Raw genomic sequence first — 14,362 nt, forward strand, 5'->3', positions numbered from 1 at the left:
CCAGTCCTGGGGACTTGTCCACAATCAGCCCCTCCAGTCTGTCGAGCACCAACTCTCTAGTAACAGTAATGTCATCAAGACCCTCCAGTCCTACCACCTTTCCATCGCTAACACCCGGCAAATTATTCACGTCCTCCTCCGTGAAGACAGAAACAAAAAAGTTATTCAATACCTTAGCCATATCCTCATCCCCTACCACTAGGTCCCCTTTCTCATCCTCTAAAGGACCAACGTTCACCCTAGCCAGCCTCTTCCTTTTTATATATTTATAAAAACTCTTGCTATCCTTTTTTATATTAAGTGCTAGCCCAGCCTCATAGTTTCTCCTACCCTCCTTTATCAACTTCTTTGTCAATCTTTGTTGACATTTAAACCTCTCCCAATCCTCTTCTCGCCCACTACTCTTAGCTACTCTAAATTCCTCCGCTTTTAATTTAACACTTTCCTTCACCTCCTTCGTTATCCACGGCTTATTACCTCTCCTCCTACTATCCTTTTTGACCATCGGAATAAATTTCTGCTGAGCACCAAGAAAGATCTCCTTAAAGATCCTCCACTGCTCCTCAACAGACCCTCCCTCCAACGCGCTCCCCCAGTCCACATTCGCCAATTCTTCTCTCATCCTACCGTACTCCCCTCTGTTCAAACAAAGGACGCGTGTCCGGGAACCCACTTTCTCCTCCTCCATCTGCACCAGAAACTCCACCATACAATGATCACTCTCCCCAAGAGGATCCTTCACCACAAGGTCCCTAATTCTACCCGCCTCATTACATAACACCAGATCCAAGATAGCTCGCTCCCTCGTTGGCTCCAACACACACTGTTCGAGGAAACTATCCCGGCAGCATTCCAAGAACTCTTCCTCGAGCCCCCCGCGTCCAACATGGGTCGACCAATCAATATGCAGATTGAAATCCCCCATAACTACGGCCGTCCCATTCCTGCACGCCGCACTTATTTGCGCGTTAACAGCCCGCCCCACCTCCAGATCATTATTCGGGGGCCTACTCTCTTCATTGAGCCCAGTGTCTCTTTGAATACACTCTTGTATTTATCCAGAAGATGTTGTAGGTCTCTTTTGGCATTGACCAATCTGTTGACAACATTCCAATTAGGCTTTATCTTCTCCGACTATGATCTCCCAAATCGAGCTGGAAAATTACCACAGACCAACTGGAGAGGCAACTCCACTGTTTGTCCACTCATCTCTACCTTGACCACAATGTAACCTATTAATGGCACAATCTCTTCTGTGTATGTCCTTAAAGTCACATCAGCTGGTTATAAAGGAAGATGTTTTGGCTTTTGTTGGTGATGTAGTCTCAGGTACAGCAGCACCAGAATCAATCTCCGTCCTAATATGTTGTCCACTTCAGAATCACCCAGAATCTACATGATTCACACTGTAACGATAAGATTCTCTTCTTCACTGTTGTAATTCTTTCCTTCTATGTTATAAATTATTTTTGTGGAATGCAACTTGTTCTTCTTCTTGAAGATATTCAGATTCTTCTTCTGAACATGTTTGTTACTGTTTTGACATTTCCCAATTTCTGGATCTTCATTCCTGCACCAAATTGTGAAGCCTCTTTAGCAGCCAGTTCCATCCACACTGCGATTTCTACCGCTGTCTTGAAAGTCAAAGCATGTTCAGTAAGCAATCTTCTTTGGATAACTTCATTTTTGAGACCACAAACTAGACAATCTCAAAGAGTATCTTCCAAATGACCTACCAAACTCTCAATGTTGTGCCAGTCTTTTTAAGGTTGCCACAAACAGAGCAATGCTTTCACTTCCCCTCGATTCCTTCAGTGGAACCTGAACTGTTCCATGGTGATCAGTGGATTTTGGAAGGTGACGCTCTTCAAGGATCTTTGTCAAGCTATTGTATGTTTTGACTCCTGGCTTTGCTGGATGAACCAAGCTTTGGAGCAAATTAAAGGTTTTACTTCCTATTGTACTGAGAAAAGCCAGTGCAAGCAACTTGTTTGCAAATTTTATACACTTGTACAAAGTACTGAAAACACTCAACACAGGAACTGAAAGGATCCATGGACCATAATTGACCCTCCATTTCTCTTGTAGACACTAGTGATTCGAGACTGCTTAGCATATTTTTATTTTGTTTACTTCCCAGTACTTCCCTTTTTACGCTGAAGACTGTTGACTTGGTGTATTTTTTTTTAAATGATCCCTGCCTCACAGCAAAGCATTCCTTCTTTTCAAATATGCCAGATACTGCCCGGAGTCTCACCCTCCTCTGATCGGACAAACCTCCTCTTTAAAACCACAGAGAGAGAGAGAGAGAGAGCTCCCACCGTTTTTCACCCGAGCTGAATCCTGCTTCTCCCCATCCTCCCAGCATTCAACATGTGAGGACCCACGATGCCTTATTCTTCTGCTGAGAACCTTTCTTGATGCAACAAAATCCCATCCTCATCGCCAGTTTTCTTTCTGTAATGTGCTAACTACGTTAGGCGTTGTGGGTTTTAAACAAAAAAAAGTAATTTTCACACGTAGCTCAAAATTAACAACAGACTTATTCTCGGAATTCTCGTCTGTACAGAGAAAAAAACTGAAACTAAAACAGCATCCTGTGCAACACCCTAACGACATCACCATCAAATCATCTGACTGCCTTTTAAAGCAATCCTGCAACAACTTAAATATATAACATGGGGGGAGGGGCTTTGGCACTAGAGGGAGGGGCCTGGGCACTAGGGGGAGTGGCCTATGCATTGGGGGAGGGGCCTAGGCACTGGGGGGAGGAGCCTGGGCATTGTGGGGAGGGGTTCTGATCCTCCCTCCCTGAGCTGCAGAGGTTGGGTTCAGTTCTACGCTCTTTTCTCTTTTTTTTCTCTCTTTTCCACCTTCCCAACTTCACCGCCTTCAATTATCCTGGTTTCTCCGATCCTGCCGCTCACAACAACCTCTCCTGCAGAAGAACTGGGTTCAGACCCAGAGACAGACGCAGACAGACAGAGACAGAGTGAGAGGGAGGGAGACAGAGGGAGAGAGGAATGGAGAGAGAAAGACAGAGAGAGACCCAAACAGAGAGATACAGAGAGAGGAAGAGAAAGAGAGAGAGAGAAAGAGAGAGACGCAGACAGAGCGAGACGCAGAGATGCAGAGAGAGATGCAGAGAGAGTTGGTACGATGACCATGTCTGTCACTGACCTGGACAATGTTGAACACCATTCCAGCACACACCATCCCTAAACCAGCCGTGAAATAGGGCATCAGGATCTGGCTGCAGATTGTCAGTGAGGATTCCTCATCCAGCTTTGCCACAGCAGCTGCTTCCAGCTCTGTCCTTTCCTGCTGCAGTTTCTCATCCTGCTCTGTGTCCTCACCCCTCGCTTGAAGCTTCTGTGCTGGCCACTCCTCATCCTGCCATCTCCTTCCCCGTTTCCTTCTCTTCGTCTTCCCTTCATCCATCTCGCCCTTGGAAAAGGAGCAGAATTTTTTAAAAAATGAACCTCCGATAACTGAGATGTGGAACTGAAAAGCAGTGAGTGTATAACACAGGGCTCATCGGAGAGTTCCAGCAGCAGGCCAGCAGGGGCTCAATGGGCCAAATGACCTCATTCTGCACGGCTTTAATAACAGACAGAATCGTCATGTATCCACACGCTCTGCTCAAGCCTGACACACAACTCCCATCATCATCTCAGCCTCCACCCAGCTTTAAAGAAATGTCTTCACCCAGAGACTGGGGAGAATGTGGGACTCGCTCCCACAGGGAGTGGGGAGAATGTGGGACTCGCTCCCACGGGGAGTGGGGAGAATGTGGGACTCGCTCCCACAGGGAGTGGGGAGAATGTGGGACTCGCTCCCACGGGGAGTGGGGAGAATGTGGGACTCACTCCCACGGGGAGTGGGGAGAATGTGGGACTCGCTCCCACGGGGAGTGGGGAGAATGTGGGACTCACTCCCACGGGGAGTGGGGAGAATGTGGGACTCGCTCCCACGGGGAGTGGGGAGAATGTGGGACTCACTCCCACGGGGAGTGGGGAGAATGTGGGACTCGCTCCCACGGGGAGTGGGGAGAATGTGGGACTCGCTCCCACAGGGAGTGGGGAGAATGTGGGACTCGCTCCCACGGGGAGTGGGGAGAATGTGGGACTCGCTCCCACGAGGAGTGGGGAGAATGTGGGACTCGCTCCCACAGGGAGTGGGGAGAATGTGGGACTCGCTCCCACGGGGAGTGGGGAGAATGTGGGACTCACTCCCACGGGGAGTGGGGAGAATGTGGGACTCGCTCCCACGGGGAGTGGGGAGAATGTGGGACTCACTCCCACGAGGAGTGGGGAGAATGTGGGACTCACTCCCACGGGGAGTGGGGGAGAATGTGGGACTCGCTCCCACGGGGAGTGGGGAGAATGTGGGACTCGCTCCCACAGGGGGAGTGGGGAGAATGTGGGACTCACTCCCACGAGGAGTGGGGAGAATGTGGGACTCGCTCCCACGGGGAGTGGGGAGAATGTGGGACTCGCTCCCACGGGGAGTGGGGAGAATGTGGGACTCACTCCCACGGGGAGTGGGGAGAATGTGGGACTCACTCCCATGGGGAGTGGGGGAGAATGTGGGACTCACTCCCACGGGGAGTGGGGAGAATGTGGGACTCACTCCCATGGGGAGTGGGGGAGAATGTGGGACTCACTCCCATGGGGAGTGGGTGGGAATGTGGGACTCACTCCCATGGGGAGTGGGGGAGAATGTGGGACTCACTCCCATGGGGAGTGGGGGGGAATGTGGGACTCACTCCCATGGGGAGTGGGGAGAATAGAACAAAGAACAAAGAACAAAGAACAACACAGCACGGGAAACAGGCCCTTCGGCCCAACGAGCCCGCGCCACCGTCCCATTGTCTCAGTGACCTATTCATGATTTTAGTCTACGCCTAATGTGCAAGGATCCAATATAGGGACAATTTAGTACCCAATCAATCAGCCTAAAAGCGCATCTTTGGGGGATGTGGGAGGAAACCGGAGCACCCGGAGGAAACCCACGCAACCACGGGGAGAACGTGCAAACTCCCACAGACACAGGCCCAAATCCATGTGTCCGCACAGCAACAGAGATAGTCTCTGAGCTGTCATGTTGCCCTCGAGATGGTCCAGTTTAAGCACACTAACGACATGAAGCAATAGGCAACTCCCGAAGCAATGTCCAAGAGCAGCCCACTACAACCTGCCGCATGCATGCCCCTTGCTGGACTTAACTACCTGTGGAGACAAAAAATTCATTATTAAACAGGCAAAGACTGTAACATCCCTGAGGCAAAAACGGAATCCCAAGCCTACAATGTTTAGTAAGGCCTACTATATCCCCCTATATGTAGACCGCTCATGTGGCTGTCTAAGTGACTCTTAAACAACCCTAGCGTGCCTGCTTCCACCACCTTACTCGGCAGTGCGTTCCACACCCCCACTACCCTTTGCGTGAAAAACTGCCCTCTAATATTTGTCTTATACCTAGCCCCCCTCACCCTAAGCTCGTGACCCCTCGTTCTATCCATTTCTAATAGCGGAAAAAGCTTACCACCATTTACTCTATCTATCCCCTTCATAATCTTATAAACCTCAATTAGATCCCCCCTCAGCCGACGTCTCTCAAGGGAAAACAGCCCAAGTTCGTTCAATCTTTCCTCGTAAGACAGCCCTTCCATACCAGGCAGCATCCTGGTAAATCTCCTCTGCACTCTCTCCAGGATCTCTACATCCTTCCGGTAGTACGGCGACCAGAACTGGACGCAGTACTCCAAGTGAGGCCTAACCAACGTTCTATACAACTGCAACATCAGACTCCTACTCTTATATTCTATACCTCTTCCTATGAAGGCTAACATACCATACGCTTTCCTCATCACATTCTGCACCTGCACCGACACCTTCAGGGACTTGTGCACTTGCACCCCCAGGTCTCTCTGCGTATCTATACTCCGGATAGTTCTACCTTTTATCGTATAACTCCCCTCCACATTATTCCGGCCAAAGTGCATCACCTCGCATTTCTCCGGATTAAATTCCATTTGCCATCTATCTGCCCAATCTACCAGCCTGTCTATGTCCTGTTGCATTGCCAGGCACTGCTCCTCAGTACCCGCCAATCCAACCATCTTAGTGTCATCAGCAAATTTGCTGAATGTGGGACTCGCTCCCACGGGGGGAATGGGGAGAATGTGGGACTCGCTCCCACGGGGAGTGGGGGAGAATGTGGGACTCACTCTCACAGGGAGGGGGGGAGAATGTGGGGCTCGCCCCCACGGGGAGCGGGGGAGAATGTGGGACTCGCTCCCACGGGGAGTGGGGAGAATGTGGGACTCGATCCCACGGGGAGTGGGGAGAATGTGGGACTCGCTCCCACGGGGAGTGGGGAGAATGTGGGACTCGATCCCACGGGGAGTGGGGAGAATGTGGGACTCGCTCCCACGGGGAGTGGGGAGAATGTGGGACTCGCTCCCACGGGGAGTGGGGAGAATGTGGGACTCACTCCCACGGGGAGTGGGGAGAATGTGGGACTCGCTCCCACGGGGAGTGGGGGAGAATGTGGGACTCGCTCCCACGGGGAGTGGGGAGAATGTGGGACTCGCTCCCACGGGGAGTGGGGAGAATGTGGGACTCGCTCCCACGGGGAGTGGGGAGAATGTGGGACTCGATCCCACGGGGAGTGGGGAGAATGTGGGACTCGCTCCCACGGGGAGTGGGGGAGCTGAATAGTATTTAAGCAGGAGCTGGATAAAGGCAGAATGAGGGAAGGATAGTGGGTCGTGAAGGCAGCGTGGCAGAGAGGAAGGAAGATTCACATCGTAATTGCAGCTCTCACAATCTCTCCAACCCAAAGCGATTCACAGCTGCTGTACTGTAGGAAACTCAGCCACAAACCCATGCACAGCAAGATCCCACATACAGTACGATAATGACCAGAGAATCTGTTTTAGTGATGTTGATTCCTTGATAAATGATAGGCCAACAACCTGTCCTGGTCCCCCCCCCACCCCCCCCCATGCCGACACTATCATTAAGAAAGCCCCACCAACGCCTCTACTTTCTCAGAAGACTAAGGAAATTTGGCATGTCAGCTGCGACTCTCACCAACTTTTACAGATGCCCCATAGAAAGCATTCTTTCTGGTTGTATCACAGCTCGGTCTGGGCTCCTGCTCTGCCCAAGACCACAAGGAACTACAAAAGGGTGGTGAATGTAGCCCCCAATCCATCACACAAACCAGCCTCCCATCCATTGACTCTGTCTACACTTCCCACTGCCTCAACAAAGCAGCCGGCATAATCAAGGACCCCACGCACCCCGGACATTCTCTCTTCCACCTTCTTCCATCGGGAAAAAGATACAAAAGTCTGAGGTCCCGTACCGACCGACTCAAGAACAGCTTCTTCCCTGCTGCTGTCAGACTTTTGAATGGGCCTACCTCACATTAAGCTGATCTTTCTCTACACCCTCGCTAAGAACACTGCATTCTGCACTCTGTTTCCTTCTCTATGAACGGTATGCTCTGTCTGTCTAGTGCGCAAGAAACAATACTTTTCACTGTAATGTCAATACATGTGATAATAATAAATCAAATTTAATCCAGCACAAAGTATTGCAGGGTGTTCCATCAATTCATACGGAAAATGGAACAGTTATACATCACCGTATTTTGCTGTTTGGAATTTTGTTATCGACAGGGTCTTGTTGTTGCCCTGTGTCCAAGGCTGGGAACACACTGCTTCTGAAGCTAACCCAAGATTTCGATCAGTCGCTGATCCTGCATACGGGATGGCCTCACGGAAGGCCTTGTTTGCTTTCAAGCATTTTTCCATTAACTGACAGAGTTATTTGTCAATAATTGCTGTAACTTAATCGCTGGAATTACAACCTCCTACCCACAGCCTGCTGTGCACAAACTTCCCAACATTATTCCACTTTTAAAAATATTTGATTGGCTGTGAAGCACTTGCGGATGTTCTGAGGACTGGAAGGTGCTATAGAAATGCAGCTCAGATTTGCTGTAAAGTTCCTGAACTCACCCTGGGGGGTGGGGTTGGATGTTCTCAGTCACTTCCCTTTGATCAACTCCAACCCCTGGTGAGGGAGAGGAAGATCCCAGTGTCAAAGGCCAGCCCGAATTCAGGAGCCTGTGCTGGGCAGGGGGTTACCATTTGGCCTCAGTGCCCTGGCTCCGCTCTGGGCTGTTCCCGGCCGGGCTCAGTGTGATGCCTCCCCCAGCCAGCCAGCCCCTTCCTGCGGGCTTCCAGGAGCCGACAGGAGGAAGATTCAGGTCCGACAGGAGCAAAGCAAAGCGAAAGCAGCAGCGCGGAATCCAGCCCCAAAACTCCGGCCAAAACTTTACAAACTTCCAGCAAACTTTTCCCAGCCGCGGGTTCCGGAAAATCTCCCGCCCCTTCCGCCTGCTCCTGGCCGGAAAACTCCGCAAACCCTGCAGCAAATACAGCAAAAACCCGCAGCTAAATCTGCAACAAAACCGGCAGCAAACTCTCTGCAAAAATCTGCAGCAAACTCTCTGCAAAAATCTGCAGAAAATTCTCTGTAAAAATCTGCAGCAAACTCTCTGCGAAAACCTGCAGAAAACTCTCTGCAAAAATCTGCAGAAAACTCTCTGTAAAAATCTGCAGAAAACTCTCTGTAAAAACCTGCAGAAAACTCTCTGTAAAAATCTGCAGAAAACTCTCTGTAAAAATCTGCAGAAAACTCTCTGCAAAAACCTGCAGAAAACTCTCTGTAAAAATCTGCAGAAAACTCTCTGTAAAAATCTGCAGAAAACTCTCTATGAAAACCTGCAGAAAACTCTCTGCAAAAACCTGCAGAAAACTCTGTAAAAACCTGCAGAAAACTCTCTGTAAAAACCTGCAGAAAACTCTCTGTAAAAACCTGCAGAAAACTCTCTGCGAAAATCTGCAGAAAACTCTCTGCAAAAATCTGCAGAAAACTCTCTGCAAAAACCGGCAGCAAACTCTGTCAAAATCTGCAGTAAACTCTCTGTAAAAATCTGCAGCAAATTTTCTGCGAAAACCTGCAGCAAACTCTCTGTGAGGTAATGCATTTTGGAAGGTCTAATACAGATAGGAAATATACAGTAAATAGCAGAACCCTTAAGAGTATTGATCAGCAGAGGGATCTGGGTGTACAGGTACACAGGTCACTGAAAGTGGCAATGCAGGTGGAGAAGGTGGTCAAGAAGGCATACGGCATGCTTGCCTTCATTGGCTGGGATATTGAGTTTAAAAATTGGCCAGTCATGTTGCAGCTTTATAGAACCTTAGTGAGGCTGCACTTGGAATATAGTGTTCAATTCTGGTCGCCACACTACCAGAAGGATGTGGAGGCTTTGGAGAGGGTACAGAAAAGATTTACCAGGATGTTGCCTGGTATGGAGGGCATTAGCTATAAGGAGAGGTTGGAGAAACTTGGTTTGTTCTCACTGGAGCAACGGAGGTTGAGGGGAGACCTGATAGAAGTCTACAAGATTATGAGAGGCACGGACAGAGTGGATAGTCAGAAGCTTTTTCCCAGGGTGGAAGAGTCAATTACTCGGGGGGGACAGGTTTAAGGGGCGAGGGGCAATGTTTAAAGGAAATGTACGAGGCAGATTTTTTACACAGAGGGGGGTGGGTACCTGGAACTCGCTGCTGGGGGAGGGAGTGGAAGCGGATACGATAGTGAGTTTTAAGGGACATCTTGACAAATCCATGAATAGGATGGGAATAGAGGGATACGGTCCCCGGAAGGGCAGGGGGTTTTAGTTCAGTCGGGGCAGCATGGTCGGTGCAGGATTGGAGGGGCCGAAGGGCCTGTTCCTGGGCTGGAATTTTCTTTGTTCTTTGTTTTTTGTTCAAACTCTCTGCAAAAACCTCAGCAAAACCTGCAGGAAACTCTCTGCAAAAATCTGCAGCAAACTCCCTGCAAATGTTCAGGGAAAATATCAGCTGATATCAGGAAAGTTGCTGCTAACTATGTGGGTCCAGGAGTCCAGGCCCTTCATGGTGAGAAATTCTGCTGATCACAATGATCTTTAATATCTCTTTAATTTCATTTCGGGTCCTGTCCCCTTCCTGTCACTGAGCATCACTGATGGAGGAGGTGACAGAATTATAGCCAAATGCAGCATGGAGGGGGAGGAAAGGGGAGGAGGAGGGGTAGGGAGGAGGGGTAGCGAGGAGGGGGCAGGGAGGCGAGGTAGGGAGGAGGGGGCAGGGAGGCGGGGTAGCGAGGAGGGGGCAGGGAGGAGGGGGCAGGGAGGCGGGGTAGGGAGGAGGGGGCAGGGAGGAGGGGGCAGGGAGGCGGGGTAGCGAGGAGGGGGTATGGAGGGACTTGGGCCCATTGTGCGATGTTCTCTTTTTTTAAACTTAGAGTCATAGAGGTTTACAGCAGGGAAACAGGCCCTTCGGCCCAACTTGTCCATGCCACCTTTTTTTTAACCTCTAAGCTAGTCCCAATTGCCCGCATTTGGCCCACATCCCTCTATACCCATCGTACCCATGTAACTGTCTAAAAGACAAAATTGTATCCGCCTCTACTACTGCCTCTGGCAGCTCGTTCCAGACACTCACCACCCTCTGTGTGGAACAAATGCTCCTCTGGACCCTTTTGTATCTCTCCCCTCTCACCTTAAACCTCTGCCCTCTAGTTTTAGACTCCCCTACCTTTGGGGAAAAGATATTGACTATCTCGCTGATCTGTGCCCCTCATTATTTTACAGACCTCTATAAGATCACCCCTACACCTCCTACGCTCCAGAGGAAAAAGTCCCAGTCTACCCAGCCTCTCCTTATAACTCAAACCATCAAGTCCCGGTAGCATCCAAGTAATTGATAACTTTGAAAGAGTTACCTGTTTATTCCCACAATCTTTCTGTGTGTCGTTGTAAACATTTTCCTTTTGAGTGTTTCTCTAATTCCCTTCGGAAAGTCCTGATGGAATCTGCTGAGGTCTCGCTGCGTGAAATGGTTTTCTTCAATCTTGCAGCTTTAGCCACTCAGGTTCTCCCAGTGTTTTGGTATTTCCTGTTCCCTGGCTCTGTCTGCTCTGTGCTCCCCCTGCCCCTCGCAGGATCGCCCCGCTGCACCCTACACTCTCCTCCTCTCCCTACCCTGCCCGTGTTTACAGTTCATTATAAAATCCCCCCAGTACAGAAAGAGGCTATTCGGCCCATTGAGCCTGCACTGACCCCAATCCCACCCAGGCCCTATCTCCGTAACCCCACTTACTGACAGCACGGTGGCACAGTGGGTAGCGCTGCTGCCTCACAGCACCAGGACCTGGGTTCAATTCCCGGCTTGGGTCACTGTCTGTGCTGAGTCTGCACATTCTCCCCGTGTCAGTGTGGGTTTTCTCCAGATGCTCCAGTATCCTCCCACATTCTGAAAGGAGTGCTGGTTAAGTGCATTGACCCGACTGTGGAGACTAGAGACATTTCACTGTAACTTCATTGCAGTGTTAATGTAAGCCTTACTTGTGATTAATTAATAAACTTTAACTTTTATTTACCCTGCTAATCCCCCCTGACACTAAGGGGCAATTTAGCATGGCCAATCAACCTAACCTGCATATGTTTGGAGTGTGGGAGGAAACCGGAGCACCCAGAGGAAACCCACGCAGACACGGGGAGAATGTGCAAACTCCGCACAGACAGTGACCCGAGCCGGGAATCGAACCCGGGTCCCTGGTGTGTGAGGCAGCAGTGCTAACCCACTGTGCCACCGTCACACAGCCTCCCTCGGGCCTCTGTCTCACTTTGTCTGTGGATCTCACAGCCAGGGACCTCCCCTGCCCTGCAGACCCTCCTCCACCAGTCCCTGGAAACCTAAACCTTATACCAGCGAAACTCACTGACCTTCTCATCTCTCTGAGAGCCCCGGCCCTGCTCTGTGCCTCTGGCTCACTTGCCTGTGTTCCTCAGTGAGTAACTCTGAGTCTGACACCTCGAGCACACATAGCAGGGGAGGCTGTCTTCAGGATGAGTCATTCCGTGGCATCACCCTCCCTCGGGGGGCCTGGGCGACTGAACAGGAGACAGGAGTTCACGGGAAACGCACTGGGATGTTCTGTGGTGGTGTACGGCGCTAGATAATGCAGATTTGTCCCTCCTTCAGTTAAACAAACTATAAAGGGTCCAGCTGGAATCTCGGCTCAGTCCCTGCTACAATTCCAATTGGAACATTATCGAGGTGACTCTGGAAGATTAAACGAGTGAGTCCAAATTCATTTTTTTAAATGAAAGAAGGAAAGTTGAAATACCTGTGGGTGAATTTTGGGGTTTGTAAGCGGCTGCTCAGAGCTGGCTGTCCCACACAGCACAGTCCAGGAGTGACTAAACACCAGTTATTTTTATTTCAATTGCTGAGTTTCCCAGTTTCAGGTTACGGCCCGTTTGCATTTTCCAAAACTTCAAGCCCTGTGGAGATTGAGACGCTGGAGAGGATTAACCAGTCTGCTTTCCACTGCAGAGGGTGACACAGTGGGTTAGCACTGCTGTCTCACAGCGCCAGGGACCCGGGTTTGATTCCTGGGGGCACGGTGACACAGTGGGTTAACACTGCTGTCTCACAGTGCCAGGGACCCGGGTTCGATTCCCAGGGGCACGGTGACACAGTGGGTTAACACTGCTGTCTCACAGCGCCAGGGACCTGGGTTTGATTCCCAGGGGCACGGTGACACAGTGGGTGAGCACTGCTGTCTCACAGCGCCAGGGACCCGGGTTCGATTCCCAGGGGCACGGTGACACAGTGGGTTAACACTGCTGTCTCACAGTACCAGGGACCCGGGTTCGATTCCCGGGGGCACGGTGACACAGTGGGTTAACACTGCTGTCTCACAGCGCCAGGGACCCAGGTTCGATTCCTGGGGGACACGGTGACACAGTGGGTTAACACTGCTGTCTCACAGCGCCAGGGACCTGGGTTTGATTCCCAGGGGCACGGTGACACAGTGGGTGAGCACTGCTGTCTCACAGCGCCAGGGACCCGGGTTCGATTCCCGGGGGCACGGTGACACAGTGGGTTAGCACTGCTGTCTCACAGCACCAGGGACCCGGGTTCGATTCCCGGGGGCACGGTGACACAGTGGATTAGCACTGCTGCCTCACAGTGCCAGGGACCCGGGTTCGATTCCTGGGGAGCACGGTGACACGGTGGGTTAGCACTGCTGCCTCACAGTGCCAGGGACCCGGGTTCGATTCCTGGGGAGCACGGTGACACAGTGGGTTAGCGCTGCTGCCTCACAGCGCCAGGGACCCGGGTTCGATTCCCAGCAGCACGGTGACACAGTGGGTTAGCACTGCTGCCTCACAGCGCCAGGGACCCGGGTTTGATTCCCAGGGTGGGCACGGTGACACAGTGGGTTAGCACTGCTGTCTCACAGCGCCAGGGACCCGGGTTTGATTCCTGGCTCAGGTCACTGTCTGTGCAGAGTCTGCACATTCTCCCCGTGTCTGCGTGGTTTCCTCCGGGTGCTCCGGTTTCCTCCCACAGTCCGAAAGATACTGTGGGACGTCTCTTTCCCACAAGAGAGATTGGCCATGCTAAATTCTCCCTCAGTGTACCCGAACAGGCACTGGAGTGTGGTGACTAGGGGATTCTCACCGTAACTTCATTGCAGTGTTAATGTAAGCCGACTTGTGGCAATAAATAAACTTTAAAATTTTAAAATCTCTTTAAAAGGGACAGGCCGTTCTTCCCACTCAGGCCTCATGCCGTGTGTTCCTGCTCTCACTCCGATCTCAGTCAGAGGGACAGATTTCACAGGCAGACTATTGGGAGGCTGATCAGCCAGGGGGTGTGGGCAGTCTGTCCTCCTGTACACAAACTGATCATCTCAAATACTTCATATTGATAATTGAACACGAGTACACCGCAATGGAACCACATCGCCAGAGACTTGGATGTAAAATTAGGGTGAATGTTCCAAATGTACTACTGAGGGAGTGCCGCACTGTCAGAGGGTCAGTGCTGAGGGAGTGCCGCACTGTCAGAGGGTCAGTGCTGAGGGAGTGCCGCACTGTCAGAGGGTCAGTGCTGAGGGAGTGCCGCACTGTCAGAGGGTCAGTGCTGAGGGAGCGCCGCACTGTCAGAGGGTCAGTGCTGAGGGAGTGCCGCACTGTCAGAGGGTCAGTGCTGAGGGAGTGCCGCACTGTCAGAGGGTCAGTGCTGAGGGAGTGCCGCACTGTCAGAGGGTCAGTGCTGAGGGAGTGCCGCACTGTCAGAGGGTCAGTGCTGAGGGAGTGCCGCACTGTCAGAGGGTCAGTGCTGAGGGAGCGCCGCACTGTCAGAGGGTCAGTGCTGAGGGAGCGCCGCACTGTCAGAGGGTCAGTGCTGAGGGAGCGCCGCACTGTCAGAGGG

The 14,362-nt window shown here is 51.4% G+C and overlaps 1 protein-coding gene across 1 annotated transcript; it reads right to left on the reverse strand.

The window, feature by feature from the left end:
* Nucleotides 1-2,362: 2,362 nt before the first annotated feature.
* Nucleotides 2,363-12,332, reverse strand: LOC145339651 (uncharacterized). Its single transcript, XM_080184165.1, has 3 exons — nucleotides 12,264-12,332; nucleotides 3,181-3,447; nucleotides 2,363-2,471 (listed from the first exon to the last, which is right to left on the reverse strand). Exons 2-3 carry the CDS (start codon nucleotides 3,439-3,441, stop codon nucleotides 2,394-2,396), a joined length of 339 nt encoding a protein of 112 aa, XP_080040291.1. The 5' UTR covers nucleotides 3,442-3,447; nucleotides 12,264-12,332; the 3' UTR covers nucleotides 2,363-2,393.
* Between the last annotated feature and the right edge of the window lie 2,030 nt (nucleotides 12,333-14,362).

This window comes from Carcharhinus amblyrhynchos, unplaced genomic scaffold (assembly GCF_965287045.1).
Source record: "Carcharhinus amblyrhynchos unplaced genomic scaffold, sCarAmb.v2.hapA scaffold_587, whole genome shotgun sequence".
NCBI lineage: Eukaryota > Metazoa > Chordata > Chondrichthyes > Carcharhiniformes > Carcharhinidae > Carcharhinus > Carcharhinus amblyrhynchos.